A 22,995-nucleotide genomic window follows, 5' to 3' on the forward strand; every position below is an offset into this window, starting at 1 on the left:
AAATGTTATTTTCTAATATAAAGGTAACAATTATTTTCGTGATAATATCTAGGTTTTTATTGGCGCTAGGAATATGTGTGTTAACTTCATTTCGAATCCGGGTGCTGGAATACGGGTGAGAGATTCCTATTATTAGGTGTGGTTTTAGAGCTGTCTACAAAACTTGTGCATCAATTATAATTAGCCCCTTTTTTTGCTTTTTTTTTATAAAAAATGTAGACTGCTATTTGTATCTGTTGGTAAACTAACTGTCCAGTAAGTGGGCATTGGCATCAGAAACCGATCTGTTTCACAGAGAATTACGAGTAGTAATATCTCTGTCAAAGATGACTGCCTTAACACGTGCCGTCACAGCACGCGGGGTCAATCATTGGCTGAATGGCGCGTGCATTGTTTACATAATATGACGTTACTGCTTCGGGCGGAATGCTGCCTTTTAGTCATTTTAATACCCATTTTCACTAAAAGTAAATATGAAATATTTTTTACCTACAAATACGTCAAACCCCTTTATTTATTTTTCCAATACATAAAAAAAAATGTTTTAGAATTTAATATGTCGCAGGAAAAAAGTTAATATTTCTGGCTCATTAAATCGCATCGATGTCATCCTTATCAGTGATTATAGCGGCCTCGCGAAAATTCACTGCTGATCAGTGGGATCAGGAACGAGGAAGATAGCCTCGGTTATCCAGGCGTAATCCCATGCGGCAATGTTATTGTTCTGGTTGGGGATTATGCCACGCCCCTGGTGAATTTAATTGGCTGAGATCGTAGCTCCTCTTTTTGTATTGGTGGAAGTTTTAGGTCCACGTGATTGGTACATGACACTTCACAACAGAGTGAAATTGACTTTTCAGAATCATCATAGTAAAGATTACGATTTAATAAATAAGACGAAAAGCGTACAACAACTGCCCGTGATATGAAACAATGTGGTGCTACGTTTCTCAGCCCAATTCCCTTATCTTAGGGGTAGAAGTGGATCCAAAAGCTAATGGCCAAGAGTGTCTGGATAAGGTAAAGTAGGCTGGCGCAGTATGATACCTGACCGATTTTATTTATTTTAGTTTTAGCGGAAAATATAGATTCACCAATTGAATGACACTTACAGATTCCTTTTTTAATGAAGTTTACTTCTCAGTTGACAAACAGTATTTGGTTTGGGGTTTTTTTTTTACTGTTTATAAACTGTTATGATCATTTGATTTCTTTCTATTGCCCCCGGCGAGATGTAGATTTATAATGTTTTGTTCATATTGACATCGAATCAGTCTATTTCTCGACTACGACAGTTTTTGTTTTAACACTAGGCCCTAGTGTCACTATAGACCTACATGTGAATTAATTAATGGGTTGCAAAAGAGAATACTTTCACGTTAAATGACAATCAGCTGTTGTATTATTTACAAACTGGCTGTGAAGTAGATTTTTTGTGTGACAATTTTTGTTTTCTTATTATTTTTGCGATGCAATATCATGGTCTCTTCTCAGCTGTTCGTCGATCAGCTGGCAAAATGGCCGGACCAGGGTCCAAAGTCCAACTTAAATCGCGATACTCGGAGGTATTAGTATTATTTATCATAGACATATTATTGAGTTTATCACGGGTCAGTGGGCTTTCTGAAATAGCTACTTAACACAATGAGATGTATTTAAAATAATATAACAAATTCTTAAATAGTATTTTTTTTTTAAATTTAAGACAAATATTGAAATAGGCCTTATAGGCCTAACATAATACAAAATATAGCCATAGGCCTGTCACTTTCGTACAGATATATTGTTGTGAAAGTAGCTTAAGACACAACTTAATGAATGAATGAAAATGAGGTTTAACTCCTGTATTCTGCACCCTCCTGGGTAATAAAGGCTGGCATAGGTGTGCTATACTATATTGATTGTGAGGGAAATTTTGGCAGGACAGCAATTGGATTCCAACTGTCATGGGTTCTTTTACTTATAGTTGTATGCAGGACCCCTGTATTTTAGTCCATAGGAATGACTAGCTGCTTTCCATGCTTGACCCCCATGGGGTACCGCACTGCCAACATTGACAGGGCCAAATTAAGGTTTTGTGGGGTCCTAGGCCAAAATATTTCATTGGGCCTATTACACAGGCATGTATTAAGTTTAATATAGAATTATTATTTATTGTTTATTGTTACCAAGTAACCTCTAGTATTAGTGGTATTATATTGTTTTAAATGCCTTAAAGACACATTATGGGAGATTAGATAAAGAGCTGGCAGTTCTCACTATATAATAGTTAAAAACTAGACAATGTAGTAAAGGGAATTTGCTGAAAATTTCTGTCAAATTGATCCACTCTGAACCAAGAATTTAGCGATTGAATTTTTGGCCTAGCCTCGATCACCATTGCCATTACTAAAGTTGGTGACTCGGTTCGATAAATATAGTCACTTCTCGATTATCCATTTTTTTTATTTAATCATGAATGATCCTAATCCAGTAAATATCGCAGGCTAGCGATGACATCGACAGTTAATTATGGTCTGGATACATTAATTTATAATGTCTATTAATAATTTAGATAACATTTCAAGCATAAAGAAAGACCTGCAATAGGCAGATTTAGCTCTTGCATAATGTATGTTTAAGACTTAATCCTTCAATAATGTTTATATCAACTCCTTTTATATTAAATAATTTATATAAAAAGACAAATGTTCGTAAGATGAATCATTAGTTGGAGAGACCAGTTTAGGGAACTTATGTACTAGTTGGAGGTCCGATTTATAGAAAATTATAAGTTGTTTAATTGTTGCTGTTATTTGCTCCTGAAATAAGTGTTGAAGATCCATTCCAAGAATCTGTATTCATTTCTGATACTTAGAGAACACACGTCGACGAGCTACATCCCCTGAATGTCAACAGTGATCAAAACAACAGCTAACTATAGGCCTATTTAATCTTCCATACTATAAAATTTTCACTTTATTTTATATTTTAATTTACCAAGAAAACCCATAAAATAAGTAATTTAGACTTTGCTCTGATATAAGCAAATTCGGATATAAGCAATTTCAAGCTGTCATCCAACCCATTGCTTATATCAGAGCTCTACTAGTACTGTACCAGCAGAGGATTTATTGAACCAAGCAAGAGTTGGCCTGTGCCTTAATAGCCTGAACACTGGGATCAATCAAACCTGGGACAGTATCAATTTACAATTCATGAAATTTTAGTGGTTTTCAAGGAGTTTGTGCATGCTCCTGAAAAAACCATACAATATTTCTAAGTAAACCACTCTTAAGTGAGTCCAGATATATTTTGAATATGATAAGTTTATCAGGGGTTCGTTATTATTGGCTTGTGTAATGTGTAGCTACATGTATGTAGACCTCTATCAGATGTTTTTGGTTTTACATTTACTCATACAAACCAAGGTCCCGTGTACACATTGATGTCCAAGTAAAATATCCCTTGGCAAATGGAATTCGATATAAGAGTAGGTTGTAGCTACGCTGTCTGGGTAAAATTTCGCTCATGGCCCACTGTATGGCGTATGCCCGTCTTCATTAGCTCAGTCAGAGCAGAACAGTAGAACATTAAACCTCATTTCCTTTCAATGATATGGCAAAATAAGGTATAGTTTATGAGGAATTTGTGTTTTGAACTTCATTATTATTACTTTTATATAAAAAAGGATTATACTATTATACACAATCAACTGATTGAATGTAAACTTTTGAGTCATAAACATTAAAATCTAGGTTATATAGGGCAATTTTGAATATTACATTAAAATTATATCAAATTAATTACATTTATTTTATTGCTATAAGTGATAATGCTTCTTATCAGAATTCAACTATGATCTGTCACATTTTTTGTATCAATGATCCGGGTATAATGTTGCAAGCCTAAATTTAACTTGAATAATTTTAAAATTGGAGTACTTTCTGTTAGTACAATGACCTTTTTACGTGTCAAAAGATTTGATTGAATTAAACTTTTTATTTTTTTATAACACAAAAAATCCTATTACTAATAGTATAAGAGTAATGGTTGCATCCATAAATGAAGGCATCTAATAGATTTTAAGCAAGCTACTTACATTCTATGACTTACTTAATTTTTGGTTTGAAAAGTTATTTTTATATTCATGACTAATGTTGACAGTTAAAATACATTTAATTACACCACATGTACCTTCCAATTAAACATACACTACCTGTCTAATTTACAGGCAGATTGTAGACATTATTGAATTAAAATATATACCATTATTTAAAAAAGGTCCTCATTTTACAGTTCTGCTGAGTAGACTATTGATCTGTTTAGTTTGATATTGCTCAGGTGAACTACACATATTATATGGTTTGCATTAAGCTCTTAAACTTGTTAAATAAAACTAAAACACACATTGTGACAGGATTGTAGAAGGGTTCAGGCAATGAATTTACATTTGCTTGAACTCCACCGTCTTGAAAACAGTGCCCAATAATATTGTATAAATAATACAAAGCATTTTGTTATTCTTTCAGTTTGTCAGTTTGAAATTTAATAGGTAGACAGGTTACTGTAATATGCTAACTTGCTAAGCCATCAATACTACATGTAGTTGTAAATTTAAATCTGAAAAACTTTACATTTTTATTTATTTACTTTAATTATTTTAAGCAGAAGCCAGAAGCGTGTTTATATTTAATTTTATTATTTATAACTTTGTTAAGTCATTAAACTTAATCTCATTAGTAGTGTAATGTGTTGAGCCATCAGTTGTAAATGTAAATCAAAAAAATCTTGTATTTAGTTACTTTTAAAGTTCATTTAATTTTGAACAGTAGTTAGTAAGTTGATGTTATAAGATTGTGGCTTTATGCCATTCAAAACCTTTAACCATTGAGGAAGTGAAAATGCAGCTCAAGGAAGCTTCTGAGTCTGACATAAAAACAGTAGACATTTTTATTAAGTGATGTAAAGAGATAAACTTAAAATTTATCATTTCAAAGCGAAGTAAGAAATTATCCAAGCAGTGTTTTGGATTGAATCACTGACTGGAAAATTTTTATTTTGTCCAGGAGAAAAAAGGAGACACAGTCTGACAAATGCAAATATTAAAAGTACATGTATGTCAAAATGAAATTTATATGTAAATGTATAATTAATGTATTTTCAGATATGTGAACAGTTAGACATAATAGAAGTAGATTACTTTGGATTAATGTATAAAGGCAGTAAAAGTGAAAATTTATGGTTAAATCTTCGAAACCGGATTGATGATCAGCTGTCTGGACCACCACCATACCAACTTCAGATAAGGGTGAAGTTTTTTGTAAAACCACACTATATTCTTCAAGAATCAACAAGGTAATTATAATAGATAATAGAGTTTGGTTGCAGAAATTGAACTACATATGTAAAGTTACATGTACCTGTCTATGTACAAATGTATATTTCGAATATTAAGTGTAAACAGGTTAAGTGAATTAAGCATGGGAAAAGAATTTTTTTTGCAAAGGGTTGTCTTCTTTGTTAATACCTTGACTAAGTTCGATAATGAGCATTTTCTGCTCAGGGTAAGCAGAGCGATAAGCAATTTGATTGGCCGAGACTTTGGAACACAATAACCCTCCTTCTAATTGAGCTAGAATGTTCAAACTTGTTGTAGGTGTTTATTAGGTCAATGCCTTGATGGAGTGTGAAGATAAGCATTTTCTGCTTAGGATAAGTGAAGGATAAGCAAAGATAAGCAATTTGATTGGTTGATGCTTTGGGACACGATAACTTTAGTTCCAATTAAGTGAGAATGATGAAACTTGGTGTATAGTTTCATTACATCAATACCTTGACTAAGTTCGATGATGAGCATTTTTTGCTCAGGGTAAGCAGAGCGATAAGCAATTTGATTGGCCGAGACTTTGGAACTCAATAACCCTCCTTCTAATTGAGCTAGAATGTTCAAACTTGGTGTAGGTGTTTATTAGGTCAATGCCTTGATGGAGTGTGAAGATAAGCATTTTCTGCTTAGGATAAGCAAAGGATAAGCAAAGATAAGCAATTTGATTGGTTGATGCTTTGGGACACGATAACTTTAGTTCCAATTAAGTGAGAGTGATGAACTTGGTGTATAGTTTCATTACATCAATACCTTGACTAAGTTCGATGATGAGCATTTTTTGCTCAGGGTAAGCAGAGTGATAAGCAATTTGATTGGCCGAGACTTTGGAACACAATAACCCTCCTTCTAATTGAGCTAGAATGTTCAAACTTGGTGTAGGTGTTTATTAGGTCAATGCCTTGATGGAGTGTGAAGATAAGCATTTTCTGCTTAGGGTAAGCAAAGATAAGCAATTTGATTGGTTGATGCTTTGGGACACGATAACTTTAGTTCCAATTAAGTGAGAATGATGAAACTTGGTGTATAGTTTCATTACATCAATACCTTGACTAAGTTCGATGATGAGCATTTTCTGCTCAGGGTAAGCAGAGCGATAAGCAATTTGATTGGCCGAGACTTTGGAACAGAGAACCCTCCTTATAATTGAGCTAGAATGTTCAAACTTGGTGTAGGGGTTTATGAGGTCAATGCCTTGATGGAGTGCGAAGATCAGCATTTTCTGCTTAGGGTAAGCAGAGATAAGCAATTTGATTGGTTGATGCTTTGGAACACGATAACTTTAGTTCTAATTAAGTGAGAGTGATGAAACTTGGTGTATAGTTTCATTACATCAATACCTTGACTAAGTTCGATGATGAGAATTTTCTGCTTAGGTTAACGAGCAATAAGCATTTTGATTGGTCAAACTCTTCTTCTAATTGAGCTAGAATGTTTAAACTTGATGTAGATGTTCGTCTTGACTGAGTTCAATGATTAACATATCGAGCTAAAGCTAAGCAGAGATAAGCAATTTCCTGCTTTGGGACAAGATAACTTTGATTCTTCTATCTGATAGAGAGTGATGAAACTTAGTGTATAGTTGATAATCAGTTTGATTGCTTGATACTTTGGAAAAAAAATAGATGTGCGTTTAATTAATATGTGTCATCTATTTATTTGGGGATTTCGGCAGGGGACATCAGCCTCACTGTTGGCTTGTTTTTATACGCCCACATAGAAATGTGGACGTATATTGCCGTCGCCCCCCATTCCGTCCGTCCATCCATCGTCATCCAGTTGTTTTAAAATTGATAAATGTTGTTTGCATTTTTGGATGAAGAAACCTATTTAATTTCAATAATTTCCATTTATTACATCTAGAGTTATGGCCCTTGTTTCACTTTGTTGAACCTTGTGAACGCTCTAACATCAAAAGTTATCATCCAATCTTTCTGAAATTTATAATAATTTATATGCATTATTTAAATTAGTGAAACGAAGAATCCTATTGAATTTCAGCGATTTTCGTTTATTACGTCTAGAGTTATACTATTCAAAAAAAGTAGGGGATATTTGATTTTGGGGGCATAATACTAAAATATGCAAATGACTACGAAAAAAGTCACTATAGAACCTAACAGAAGAAACATTTCCAGTTACATGTGACGCCCAAACGCACCAATAGCTACCGCATGGAATGCAGGTGATGCTTGGGATCATCATGGGGGTCCAACCCAAGATTTGCACGACTCTGACTTTGAATGTTACAGTCATTGTGGCATTGAATTCCAGGGTGGAAACATCAGTTTAATTGTTTTAGTGACCAGAAAACAAATTTTGATATGCGTCGGCTTACCCAAAATGAAAGGTTACGTGCCCTTGACATGCTACAGATCGGCACAACACAGGCGGTTGTGGCGCGGACGATGAATGTTTCTCAGTCTGTCATAAGCAGGCTATGGTCCAGATACCGTGATACACAATCTGTACAGGACAGACCACGCTCAGGTCGACCAAGGGCGACAACTCAAGCCCAGGATTGATTTATCCGTACCTTGGCCTTGAGAAATAGTGTCATCACAGCAAATCAGATCAGCGCTCGTCTTCAAACAGACACTGGTGTGAGAGTGAGTGGCCAGACGATTCGGAATCGACTGCATAGGGGTCACCTTCGCACCCGACGTCCTCGCGTGATCCCTTGTTTGAGAGATCATCACATTCAGGCAAGACGTCGTTGGTGTAGGGATCGTCAACACTGGGATAATCGACGCTGGAGCAATGTGATGTTTTCAGATGAGTCAAGGTTCACTGTTGATTTTTTGGACAGACGTAGGAGGGTGTGGCGTCGTCGAAACGCGCGCTTCCAAGACGTTAACGTCATCAGACATGATCGATTTGGGGGTGGTTCTGTTATGGTGTGGGGAGGCATCACTGTTGCTGGAAGAACAGCTTTACATGTTGTTGCAGGGCGTGTTACAGGCCAGTACTACCGGGACAACATCTTGGCAGTCCATGTTGTGCCGTTCGCACGACGTCATGGCCGCCGTTTCATCTTCCAGGATGACAACGCAAGATGTCACAGGGCCAGGATCGTTACAGGTTACCTCCAACAACAGAACATCACCACATTACCTTGGCCAGCACTGAGTCCCGACCTCTCCCCCATCGAGCATGTCTGGGACATGCTTGGACAGAGGTTACGTCAACAACGTCCTGCCAATGTCCAAGAACTTGCTGCTGCGTTGCAACAGGAATGGGACAATCTGGACCAAAATGACCTTAGACGTCTCATTAGGAGTATGCCACGTCGGATCAATGCTTGTTTGGCAAACAGAGGAGGATTTACCCGTTACTGACTTGGTTGTGATGCTGTGGTAACTTTGCTGTTTGACCCCGGGTATCATTTTACCCTTATAATGGTCAGTCTGTGCCTTACTTAGTCTAACGATCATTTGGAATAAATCGATGAATGTGAACTTCATTTCATTTTGTCATTTGTTTCTTCGTCAGTTTCATTAGGTGACTTTAATAACACTTAAAAATCAAATATCCCCTACTTTTTTTTAATAGTATATATGGCCCATGTTTCACTTTATTGAACCTTGTGAATGCTCTAACACCAAAAGTTATCACCCAATCTTTGTGAAATTTATATGCATGATTTAAATTACTGAAACAAAGAAGGCTATTTAATTTCAATAATTTATGTTCATTACGTCTAGAGTTATGGTCCTTATTTCACTTTATTGAACCTTGTGGACGCTCTAACACCAAAAGTTATCATCCAATCTTTCTGAAATTTATATGCATTATTTAAATTAGTGAAACGAAGAAGCCTATTGAATTTCAGCAATTTCTGTTTATTATGTCTAGAGTTATGGCCCTTGTTTCACTTTATTGAACCTTGTGAATGCTCTAACATCAAAAGTTATCTGCCGATCTGTATGAAATTTGCATGCGTCATTTAAATTAGTAAAGAGAAGAATCTTATTGAATTTCAGCAATTTCCGTTTATTACTTCTAGAGTTATGACCCTTGTTTCACTTTGTTCAACCTTGTTAATGCTCGATTGATGAAAGTTATCAACCGATATGTATGAAATTTATATGCATCATTTTAATTTGTGAAACATAGGTCTATTGAATTTCAGCAATTTCCAACAATAATTTCTAGAGTTATGGCAGTTGTGAACTTTGTGAACATTTGAATGACAAAAGTGATCATCTGATCAGTATGAAATTTATATGCATTATTTAAATTAGTAAAACGAAAAAGCCTGTCAAATTTCAACAATTTCTGTAGATTACTTCCAGAGTTGAGGCCCTTGTTTCAGTTTGTAGAACCTTGTGAAACCTCAAGCCTCAAACGGCAAAAATTATAATCTGATCAGTATGGAACTGTCTTGTAAAGGCCCCCAATTACCTACTAAGGAATAAATATGCGACAACCCTTGTCGACCGCCCGGACGATTTAGCTGCTGTGGGTGTATGTTTCGTTGCCTGTCAACCTGTCTTTGTTATTTGCACAGGCATAGTTGTACATTTACAAACGGGTTATTGACATTGTATAATTACTTCTACTGTACTCCATATTTAGATAAAGTTGAGTGTAGTTAGAGTACAGCATACATATATATAAAGATCAATGTTATTGTTAATCTTGAAGTGTACAATCTACTTCATAAATGAGGTCAAATCTCCAGTCAGGATATGAAACTCTACTAAATGTAGCACACGATTAGCCTATTTGTTTTTAAAATTTCAAATCGTACATTGGACTTTACAATTTCTTTTCTGCAATGTCAGATTACCTACATGGTTTTGTTCCCAAGAATGAGCATGATTAACTTGAAAGTACATGGGCATTAGAAAGAAAAGAGCAATATTAATATCAGAGCACCAATTTTTACAGTTAATAGTAATACATTTAATTTGGATGTACATGTATTGTCGTCACCTGCATTTATCATCCGATTGACTTTTCTTGTGAACACTCTACACACCAGAGTTCTTGTGTGGATGTTCTCTTTTTATACGCCCACATTTTCATGTGGACGTATATTGTCGTCGCCCCTGTCCGTCTGGACGTCCGTCCGTCCGTCCACAATTTGTTTGTGGCCTCTCTACAGATCACAATATAGGTTTATCCCAACAAGATCTCGGCTGCTTTCGATATTGGCATGTATAGGAGGCAGACCACCATTAAATTTCATCATCTCGGTACCCACGAATTGTAGTTCGTCTATTTATAGCAATTCTCTCTCTCTCTCTTTTCTCCCCTTTTGCATGCCCATTTGTGTTGATTTTTTGATCTAGAATGGACGAAGAGGGTTTGAATTAACATTTTCTGCCAGGTTTTGGTAAATATTCATGATTTTGAGGCGGAAGGATAAGAGGGTTATCAGGTTAGCTACGGCGATATGTACGGCAACTAGTTACATGTTTTTAGTATGCTTCTTCAAGTTTGTGTACCTCAAAATTTTGGTGGTCAACCTCATACAAATTTTAGTGCAAAGACATGACCATTTGTTCCTCTGTCTGTAGTGAAAAGCATTCAACCCAACGAAAATTTGGGGAAAAAATGGAGGTGGGCAAAGAGGCCAGAATTAACATTGAAGTCAATGGGGAAATTAATGGTGGTCTGCCTCCGTATCGGATCGAAACTTCATGGATTATGGCCCCTGTTTGTACCAAAAATCATGTTTTTAGCTTGTGGACCCTATAGATGTCACAATTTTTATCCGATTTTGTTGAAACTTGAAATGTAAGTTTATAACCCAAAGATCTCAGTTCCTTTCGATATTTGTGCATATCGGACCTTAACTTCCTGAATTATGGCCCCTGATTGTACGAAAAATCACTTTTTTAGCTTGTGGACCCTATAATGGTCATAATTTTTATCCGATTTAAAAAAACGTTTTATTATATCACCGTTACAGCCTAAGGAAGGTTGAGTTCGAATTTTGTGAAAATCGGACCAAAATTGCTGGACAAAATGGCTGCCGTTTGTACGCGAATAGTGTAAAAATATGGTAAATCAAGGTTGTGGACCCAGTATAGGTCACAATTTTAATTCGATTTTGATGGAACTTGAAATGTATATTTATAACCTAAAGATCATGGTTCCTTTCGATATTTGTGCATATCGGATAGTAATTTCCTGAATTATGGCCCCTGCTTGTACGCAAAATCGCCTCTGTAGGTCATAATTATTATCCGATTTTAAAAAAACGTTTGATTATATCACCATTACACTGTAATGAAGGTTGAGTTCGAATTTCGGGAAAATCGGCCCAAAATTGGCGGACAAAATGGCCGCTGTTTGTACACAAATGGTGTAAAAATATGGTATATCAAGGTTGTGGACCCAGTATAGGTCACAATTTTAATTTGATTTTGATGAAACTTGAAATGCATGTTTATAACCTAAAGATCTTGGTTCCTTTCGATATTGTCTCATATCGGATCTTAACGAAATTGTCGTCGCCCCTGTCCGTCAAAGAAACTTGAAATATAGCTTTATCCTCCTAAGTTCTTGGTTCCTTTCGGTATTGGCATGTATCATACTGTAACTTCATGGATTATGGCCCCTGATTGTACTAAAAATCACGTTTTTAGCTTGTGGACCCTATAGAGGTCACAATTTTTATCCGATTATGTTGAAACTTGAAATGTAAGTTTATATTTCGATATTTGCGCATATCGAATTTTAATTTCCTGAATTATGGCCCTTGATTGTAGGAAAAATCACTTTTGTTTTAGCTTGTTTTCTATCCATCTCTCGAAAATGTGGGCGTATCCTGCCTGGCAGCCGCTGGTTTTAATTTGAAGGGATTGTTGATTTGGATCACAATGTTTTTCTTCACAAATATTTGAGTTCTCTCCCGATTTATGCTCAAATCTCAATACCAGACAAAGTTATTGATATCATTTTGATACGCCCACATGAAAATGTGGGTGTATATTTTTGTCGCCCCCGTCTGTCGGTCCGTCTACAATTTCTTGTGAACGCTCTAACGCCAAAAGTTATCATCCAGTTGTTTTAAAATTGATATATGTTGTTTGCATTTCCGTTTATTACGTCTAGAGTAATGGCCCTTGTTTCACTTTGTTAAACATTGTGAACGCTCTAATGCCAAAAGTTAACATCTGATCTTTGTGAAATTTATATGCAATATTTAAATTAGGGAAACGAAGAAACCTATTGAATTTCAGCAATTTCTGTTAATTACCTCTAGAGTTATGGCCCTCGTTTCACTTTGTTGAACGCCAAAACTTATCAGCATCATTTAGATTAGTGAAACTACGAAGCTTATAGAATTTCAGCAATTTACAATAATTACTTTTCAAGTTATGGTCGTTGTTTCACTTTGTTCAACCTTGTTAATGCTCGATTGATGAAAGTTATGATCCAATATGTATGAAATTTATATGCATCATTTAAATTTGTGAAACCGAGGTCTATTGAATTAATTTCAGCAATTTCCGTCAATTATCTCTAGAGTTATGACCCTTGTTTTACTTTGTGAACCTTATGAACGTTCAAATGACAAAGTTATCATCCGATTTGTATGAAATTTTTATCAAATTTCAAAATTTTCTGTAAATTACTTCCAGAGTTAAGGCCCTTGTTTCAGTTCGTAGAACCTTGTGAAACCTGCTGTGGGTATATGTTTCGTTGCCTGGCAACCTATCTTTGAAAACTCAGTGGGATTGTTCATTAGGGTATATGAAGAGGAACCCTATCGAATTTCAAAATTTGCTGAAAGTAAATTTCAAAAGTGTTTTGTCATTATTTATTTTTTCGCTCATATTTTGACTTACGAAGCTTGTGAACATGGTACAGGACAAAGTTATTCATGCAACTTTTATACCCCCAGATTGAAATGTGGTTGTAGATTGTGGTTACCCCTGTCCAATGGTTCTTTGTTGGATGTGCATTGTTCAGATTAATGATTTTAAGGAACCTATTGAATTTCAACAATTTCCTGTATATGATAATGCTGGTATATGTTTTACACTATACTTGTGCAATATACCTGACCTGAGATAATTTAGATATTCACTGTACTGTAAGCTTACAGCTACAATGTAATCTGAGTGGTGGAAAAATTTCTAAAGTCATAAGAAAAAGCTTTTTGTTAATATTTGAGTTTGCATGAGATAATTGATCATTTTTGACCACCTATGAAATTATATTGTTACTTGTTCAAATTAAATACTTAATATCAGTAGGTCAGTGCTAGGATTTTCAGTACTTAGAAGAATCTACAGTTATTTTAAATATGATATCCATTCTTGTATCAATTTTCTTGTTCCAGACATCAGTTTTATCTCCAAGTTAAACAAGAACTTCACAACAAAGTGTTGGAAGTGGAAAATGAAAACAAAGCAATTAACATGATAGCATTAATGGCACAAGCAGAATTTGGGGATCAAAATAACAATTCTTATCAACTGAACAAATACAAGGAACTCTTTCGGGGAATTTGTGAATTTACAGCCGATAATGTCCATAGAGTTTTTGAGGAGCATACAGGATTGTGTGGAACGTCTCAACCTACAGCAGAATATCAGCTTTTACAAGAAGCAGCCGAACTAGAAAACTATGGGATGGAAACCCACTTTGCAAGAAATGGGAATGGTGATGACATAAAGATTGGCGTGGGTCCAGGAGGTTTCTTTGTACATAACTTAACACATCATACTACGCAAACGTAAGATATGATATATATTTATTATTATAATTGTATAGTCAGAGGGGATTATACGAAAAACATGAAAATGAAAAAAAAAGGTGATGTTGAAGTGTCTGTCATGCATGTACATTTACCTTATAAATCATGAGTATACTATTAGACATGAAAACAATGTGGAGTATCTATAGGCGTTACTGTGAGCCTGGTGGTCAAAGGCTAATACAATCCATTTCTCTCTGATAATTTAAGGCAAAAGTTTTACATGTAGCTCATCATTAATCAATACTTCCTTACTCAGTACAAATATGCGCGGATAACCAGTTATATAGAGATAGAAATGTGGTTTAATTTGACACTAACCAGGTTGTTTTGGAACTAATATGGTACATGTTTAGACAGATGTATAACCTGCAGGGCGATGCCATGTGTGTTGTACGGGACATTCACAAAGTTGTATTAGATAATTCTAAACAAAATTACTACATATTCAATAATTATATTTTTGTATATAGACAGTTTATCAATGTATACTATTATCTTATTGGAATTAATGAACATAAAATGTAAGATGACTTAAGATTAAAAACTATGCTGTGTGTTGTACGGGACCAGAAAAAAGACATTGTTGTTCAGATATATTAATTGAAGTCAAAAACCTGGGAAATATAAACATTTATGACAATAAAACCTGTATCTGCGGTTAGATTAGATGTTAAAGTGATAAGGAACCCCTGTAAGTTTTTATCTTGAACCTTAATTTACACTGTATATAACAACAAAAAGGGGCATACCAATTAAAGTGTTGTACGGACACTTACGAATATATGACACAAAAACACACATAAAACATTAGAAACACAGTTGATCTCCAGCCAGTATGTGAGAAACAGTCCACCCCCCACTTTTACACCCTTCCTCCCCAAGTGAGTATCTGCCAGGTTATCAGGTTATTAAATGATGAAACTAATGGACTTTATATGCTGTGAATTATTCTTTATTCTGTATCTTTTTAATTTCAGTGTTCCATATCCATTAATACAGATGGCTACCTATATGGATAGATCTGTTGTGTTAAAAATATATAATGCAGATGGAGATCCTAAAAATACAATGGGGTTTAAACTAGTCAGTCGTAAAGCTGCTAATGCGCTCTACAGAAGTGTGACAGAGATGCATTCTTTCTTTAGATGTGATACTGTTAGAAATGATGTGTCTACACAGTTTAGTAGAGATCTAAAAGGAACCTTAGCTTCTCTGTTTAATGAAAATACAGATCTAGGTAAGAATAATTTTGTCTTAAATTAGGAATAAAACATATCTATTTGGTTGTAAACACAACAAAATAGATTTACATGTAACAATGATTACTTGAAACTTTCGTGAAACAGCAGATTGGGGACTGACTATCACCACACCTGGCCTGTTAGCTTGTCAGTGATTATTATTTTTTATACGCCCACATTGAAATGTGGTCATATATTGTCATCGCCCCCGTCCGTCCGTCTAGAGGCTAAAGTTAATATCCGATTGACTTTAAATTTATACACAAGTGTTTAAGGTCATGAGACGAAGAATCCTATTGATTTTCAGCGATTTCCGATCATTACTGCCAGAGTTATGGCCCTTGATCACTTCAAAAAATCTTGTGGACGCTCCAGAGGCTCAAGTTAATATCCGATTGACTTTAAATTTATACACAGTGTTTAAGGTCATGAGATGAAGAAGCCTATTGATTTTCAGTGATTTCCGATAATTACTGCCAGAGTTATGACCCTTGATCACTTTGAAAAATCTTGTGGATGCTGTAGAGGCTAAAATTATTATCCGATTGACTTTAAATTTATACACAGTGTTTGAGGTCATGAGATGAAGAATCAATGAATCATATTGATTTTCAACGATTTCGGATAATTACTACCAGAGTTATGGCCCTTGATCACTTTGAAAAATCTTGTGGACGCTGTAGAGGCTAAAATTATTATCCGATTGACTTTAAATTTATACACAGTGTTTGAGGTCATGAGATGAAGAATCATATTGATTTTCAACGATTTCAGATAATTACTGCCAGAGTTATGGCCCTTGATCACTTTGAAAAATCTTGTGACGCTCTAGAGGCTAAAGTTATCATCCGATTGACTTCAGATTGGTACACAGAGTTTAAGGTCTTGAGACGAAAGTATATTGATTTTCAATGAATGTTAAAAGTTTTGTATACTAAACATTAGCATGGGACAGAACTTTATAAAACCAAACAAATTCTAATGGTTTTCTGATAATTACTTAATGAGTTGTTACTCTTAATCAGATTTTAATGTATTATAAATGTTTCATTATCTTTGTTACTTTCTGTCTGTTTGCCAGATGTTAACATTTCTTTTTTTTTGTGTATAGTTCTATCATCCTGTATGAGTACAATGTCTTCAAATAAATCTAAGCAACATATCTTTATATTTTCAGGAAAGAAGTATGTATTTGATATTCGTCGAACCTGTCGTGAAGCTTATGATCATGCTCGACGAATTTTACACACCAACCATAAAGTTCCATCTTCTACATCAGTTCAACATAAATCATTATCAATAGAAAGTGATAAAATAACACACAGCAATGTATCAGATATATCAGAATGCGAGGTAAGTGTTACAATTTGTAGTGATTAACCTGACGGTACAGTAATCACCCCGAGTCAGTTACCCTAACGGCAACTACAATCAAGTTTTTAACGCAACTAACAGTTAACTTTGACCTCAAAATTATTCTATAACAGTTTCAGTGTCTTTCTGACTGACTCTAATCTGTTCTTCGGGACCATTTTTACCGATTTAAGATTGTTTTATAAGGTGGTATGGCACACCTGAATACTTTGTGAATTCCCAACTGTATTATTCACGACATAGCTTATGTTTATTTCTGAAAGTAAACCATGTGTATCCAATTTTAAATGAAATAAATTGTATATTAATTTATTATTTCAGATTTTAAAGAAGAAAATCCAATGTTTAGAGGAAGGATTTACATGTTTAGTTTGTAGAGACAGTTCAATACAAACAGCATTGTGTCCATGTGGTCATGTTATTTGTTGTCAGATGTGTGCTGAACAATTACAAGAGTGTCCATTGTGTCGAAGTAAAATTGAAAAAGTGCAGCGTGTATACATTCCTGGAATTCAGGGAGAAGAAAGTAGAAATATTGACATTGCTAGTAATGAAACTTGATTTGTATTGAGCTTTCATCAAACTTGTTCCTTGCCATCCATTTATTACTCATACCAAATGTTCTCCACATTGTTTATATTTAAATTAATCACATGTCAAATATTCCCTCTTCATATCAAAAAAAAAGAAGTGTCTTAAAGAGTTATTTTCAGTACGCTTTTCTGTCCTGAAAAAAAAAAGCTGATGTTATTTATTTAAATGTTATTAATTTATTTTAAAAAAAGATAGTGTAAGTAATTTAACACTAACCAACCAGCCTATATATTTAAACAGTTCGGTTTGAACTATTTGTCTTTTACTTACATTTAATGTTTCATATCAAAACAAATTTTTACTAATGCTACAATCGAGTGAATTCATGAATTCAAAATTACAGGTTCCATTTCTTAAGAATTCCAAAATTTATAATTTCTTTTTTTAACATAAAATTTTAAGTTTTCTAGTGATTGCATTTGGAAAATAGAATTCTTCAATTCATGGAGGGTTAGCGTAACATCTGTGTCTGTGTTGAATTATTGAAAGACATGGTGTTAATTTTTCAATAAAACATTCTGTAACATTAATGGGGATAATATAAACATAACTTTGAATATCTTACTCTGATAGTCAAAATTTGAATTAATATTTCCTGTCATAATTTTTAGTCATAGTCGTTCAATATTAAGTAAATATTTCATTTTTTTTTTATTTATCAATTATTATCTCTATATAATAGAGTCGGATCTCATATTCATCTTACTTCATATGTGTATATATTCATACATTGTCAATATAGAAGTTTTAAGCAAAAAAGGTTTTGTTTTAATATATGAAAAATATCAAAAGTTTGACACTGAATTACTGTTCTAAGAATTGTTTGTAACACAACATTTTATTTGTACAAAGAATGAAATTCTCAATATGTATTTCAATATTTTGGAATAACAATTTCTTTAATGATAGATTGATAGGACATAATTTAAGAAGACTATTATCAGATGCTTACCTGTTTTCATATAGGCACAGTGTCAAACTGAAGATAAATTACATTCCATTCAAAATGTATACGAATAGTCAGGTCTTTAAATTGTGATAATAATTTAACATTTTGCAGACATATATTTTCATAAAATACCCAACTCCTGCATAGCAAAAGCTGTGTCATAAAATGTAATTTATATTTAAAAGTTTAAAAGAAGTTCATGTTTGTAATGTTGTAATTGTTATGTAAATACATGTACAGAGATACAATATTATATTTAAAATATTTTCATGTTCTAGTATATACCACAGCAAACTGGCTTTAGAAAATAACATTCCATTTAATGAGTTGTACAAACTACTGTACAACAAAATAAAAATGTCCTATACAGTAGAATCTGCATTAAGCAGCCACCCAAGGGAATTTTCACAAATGACCGCTTAACGGGAGTGGCCTCTTAATAAAATCTTGGTGCTTTTTGTGCTGACATAAATTAAATATTACGCTTGGATGCATTGGAAGCGGTAAATTTGACCGTCGCTGAATCTTGCGCCGAACGAAAATTCTTACTCAAATCTCGGACATAACTTCTGTAAACTTGTCATTTTGTACCAACCTTCGATACTACTGTCTACCATTGTGATGCATTCGATAATATTTATCCATTTTTGTGAAGAAAATCGATGAATTAATTTTATTTTATCAAAAAAGAACATGAACAAAAAAACACCACTGATTTTATCACCTATTTACAGGAGGTGTAACTCTGTATCTAATATTATAGGAGGCGCTAAAACGTCTGTTTAACAATAAAGTGGCAAGAGATACTAGATGATCGTGACAAAACTCTTTTATTTTATTCAATCAGTATCAAATAATGTGTCGTTACGCGTGAAAACAATGATCATATTAGTCGTTTAATAAAACAAAAGATTAATTAATAGATAATCCCGGGTTGATTGGTATTTTTATACGCCCACATTTTCATGTGGACGTATTATGCCGTCGCCCTTGTCCGTCCGTCCACAATTTGTTTGTGGACACTCTACAGGTCACAATTCTTATCCGATTTTGACGAATTTTGAAATATAGGTTTATCTCCAAAAGATCTCGGTTCCTTTCGATATTGGCATGTATTGGATCGAAACTTCATGGATTATGGCCCCTGTTTGTACGAAAAATCATGTTTTTAGCTTGTGGACACTATAGAGCTCACAATTTTTATCCGATTTTGTTGAAACTTGATATCTAAGTTGATAATCCAAAGATCTCGGTTCCTTTCGATATTCGTGCATATCGGATTGTAACTTCCTGAATTATGGCCCCTGATTGTACCAAAAATCGTGTTTTTAGCTTGTGGACCCTATAGAGGTCATAATTTTTATCCGATTTGAAAAACCGTTCTATTATATCACCGTTAGACCGTAAGGATGGCTGGGTGTGAATTTCGTGAAAATCGGCCTGAAATTGACAGACAAAATGGCCGCCGTTCGTTCTCAAATAGCATAAAAATATGGTATATCAATGTTGTGGTCACTATAGAGGTCACAATTTTTATCCTATTTTGTTGAAACTTAAAATGTAAGTATATAACCCAAAGATCTCGGTTCCTTTCGATATTTGCGCATATCGGACCGTAACTTCCTGAATTATGGCCCCTGATTGTACCAAAAATCGCGTTTTTAGCTTGTGGACCCTATAGAGGTCATAATTTTTATCCGATTTAAAAAAACGTATTATTATATCACTGTTACACCCTAAAGATGGCTAAGTTCGAATTTCGTGAAAATCGGCCCAAAATTGACAGACAAAATGGCCACCGTTTGTTCTCAAATAGCGTAAAAATATGGTATATCAAGGTTGTGGACACTACAGAGGTCACAGTTTTTATCCGATTTTGTTGAAACTTGAAATGTAAGTTTATAAGCCAAAGATCTCGGTTCCTTTCGATATTCGCGCATATCGGACTGTAACTTCCTGAATTATGGCCCATGATTGTACCAAAAATCGTGTTTTTAGCTTGTGGACCCTATAGAGGTCATAATTTTTATCCGATTTAAAAAAACGTATTATTATATCACCGTTACACCCTAAAGATGGCTAAGTTCGAATTTCGTGAAAATCGGCCCAAAATTGACAGACAAAATGGCCGCCGTTTGTTCTCAAATAGCGTAAAAATATGGTATATCAAGGTTGTGGACACTACAGAGGTCACAATTTTTATCCGATTTTGTTGAAACTTGAAATGTAAGTTTATAACCCAAAGATCTCGGTTCCTTTCGATATTCGTGCATATCGGACCGTAACTTCCTGAATTATGGCCCCTGATTGTACCAAAAATCGTGTTTTTAGCTTGTGGACCCTATAGAGGTCATAATTTTTATCCGATTTAAAAAAACGTATTATTATATTACCGTTCCACCCTAAGGACAGTTGATTTTGAATTTTGTGAAAATCGGCCCAAAATTGACAGACAAAATGGCCGCCGTTCGTTCTCAAATAGCGTAAAAATATGGTATATCAAGGTTGTGGACCCTATAGAGGTCACAATTTTTATCTGATTTTGTTGAAACTTGAAATGTAAGTTTATAATCCAAAGATCTCGGTTACTTTCGATATTCGTGCATATCGGACCGTAACTTCCTGAATTATGGCCCCTGATTGTACGAAAAATCGCTTTCTTTTTAGCTTGTTCTCTATCCATCTCTCGAAAGTGTCCTGTCTGGCAGCTGCTGGTTACATTTCTTTTTACCTGATCAGTGGGGGTCCAGTTAATTAACTACTACTCACGGGATTAGCGGGGGTGTTACAAAGAACGACAAGATGGTATCATTCAACAATGGCCGTTGAATGGGCGATGTTTTGTTGAATTTATTAGTAAAATAGTGACCGCTGGCCATGTTAGAGGAGTGACCGTTGAATAAAGAGATGAGACAACAGAATTTTTACGGGGGGAATTTATCGTGACCGCTTACAAGGAGATGCCGCTGAATAGGAGTGGCTGCTCATACAGATTCTACTGTACTTGCTATAAAAGCTTTACCGGCAGAGTAAGCCATATTTTTAGGGGGCTTATCTCTGTCAACAAGAAACCAGGTGTGACCTCAGTCCAGAGATATATTCATTCTAAGTAACTACAAATGACAGAGGTTGTTTTATAGGCAACATAAATTGCAACAGCAAAAGGAGAATGTGCTTTATGAAATGAAATTCAGTTTGGAAGACACCATTGTTAAATAGTATGGTAAATGGGTCTGTAGCAAGGGTTTATGGGCATTTGTTATTATGTTTGCTAATAAAAGGGTACATGTTGTTTAACCGATATAGTTTTGTCTCAGGGAATGAATAGTATTCACTTACTGTTTATTCAAATATATTAATGTTTTATTATAATAAATTGAATGATGATGGATAGAATAGTATGTTAATATAATTTATTTGAGTTACAAAAAGTGTTGGTGTCAATTTTTTGTTGTTTGAAAGTAGCAGTGGTATGAGTTTAATTAAAATCAGATGTCAATTACATTTTGTTTTATTTTTGATGAACTACATTCACATCTGACATATTCTCTTTGAAGTCAGAAAGTGGTTCAGATTACAATGTAGTGTAAAAATCAGAAATATAAACAAAATGAAATTGTAATTTTAATATTAGTTAGATTGATAGGGTGTGTAATGTGCATCTATTATGTCATAACCAATGTAAATTGCAATTATTAATATTATGAGAAATTGAAACACCTTTTCGTTTGGTAGCCTTCCCGGTCTCGAGTTGATAAAAATCGTGTTAATTTAATGTAGCCTTGATCGTATACAGGGTATTTTAAACATTAGTCAAATTTCATTAATGTACCTTGATTGTTGACTGAAAGATTGATACGAAAAAATTAATTGGAATTAGGTATGTGCATGTTGCATAAAGATAAACTAGAAAATGTACATTCTGTGAAGATTGGTGTGAAAAAAAGACCTAACTAATTATTGCTTTCTGAAATTGTAAATAAAATATCAAATTTTGAAAATATTGTTATAAGTATGCCTATTGTTAGACTTTGTCTAAACCACAAATATCATAAACTAAATAGTCATTTTATCATTGTTAATAATAAAGAGTTTTGTTATTAATTGAATTAAATTATTAAATACATTTGATATTATTAAATGACATTTGCCATGTAGAAATATCAAATGTAGCATCGATGTATTGTATTTATTATATACATAAATCATTGGTCACAATTTAACACATGGGTAATCACTTTGTGTAATTAGCAACTTTTTATTTGACTTTCATAACAAACATTTAATGTGCCTTTTATACATACTGTGTACTACATGTATTAGGATGCAATACTGACTCGACTTTTAGCACAATATGATATTTGCAGGAAATAGTTTGATCCAATAGTGGGATATGGTTAGGGTATTGGTCAAATATTTGTAGGTTTTCTAAGATTTGATATACTTTCACTTTTCTTCATTGCCCATCATTGTACAAGGTACAGGTCATCATGGGTTAAAGAGATAATACCTTATTACAACAATTGTTTATAATTATATGTGGAAAAAAACTAAGTCTTTCATCCATTATGTACATAAAAGATCATATCAATAAACAAAACTTTCTTAAATTTTATGTTGTGTGTGTGTGGTTTTTTTTTATGTTTTATGGCATGTAGTAATATTAATTTCTGGGTTGTTATACTATATATAGCAAATTATCATTTTATAATTGTTCACAATGTCTCCAGGACTCAAAAGAGACAATTTT

The 22,995-nt window shown here is 34.1% G+C and overlaps 1 protein-coding gene across 1 annotated transcript; it reads left to right on the top strand.

The window, feature by feature from the left end:
- Nucleotides 1-819: 819 nt before the first annotated feature.
- LOC126814449 (E3 ubiquitin-protein ligase MYLIP) lies at nucleotides 820-22,858 on the top strand. Its single transcript, XM_050539584.2, has 6 exons — nucleotides 820-1,020; nucleotides 5,147-5,337; nucleotides 13,668-14,063; nucleotides 15,065-15,324; nucleotides 16,506-16,681; nucleotides 17,024-22,858. The coding sequence occupies exons 1-6, from the start codon at nucleotides 934-936 to the stop codon at nucleotides 17,261-17,263; spliced, it is 1,350 nt and encodes a 449-aa protein (XP_050395541.1). The 5' UTR covers nucleotides 820-933; the 3' UTR covers nucleotides 17,264-22,858.
- The last annotated feature ends 137 nt before the right edge of the window (nucleotides 22,859-22,995 follow it).

The sequence above is a fragment of the Patella vulgata genome, chromosome 3, assembly GCF_932274485.2.
Source record: "Patella vulgata chromosome 3, xgPatVulg1.2, whole genome shotgun sequence".
NCBI classification, from domain to species: Eukaryota; Metazoa; Mollusca; class Gastropoda; family Patellidae; genus Patella; species Patella vulgata.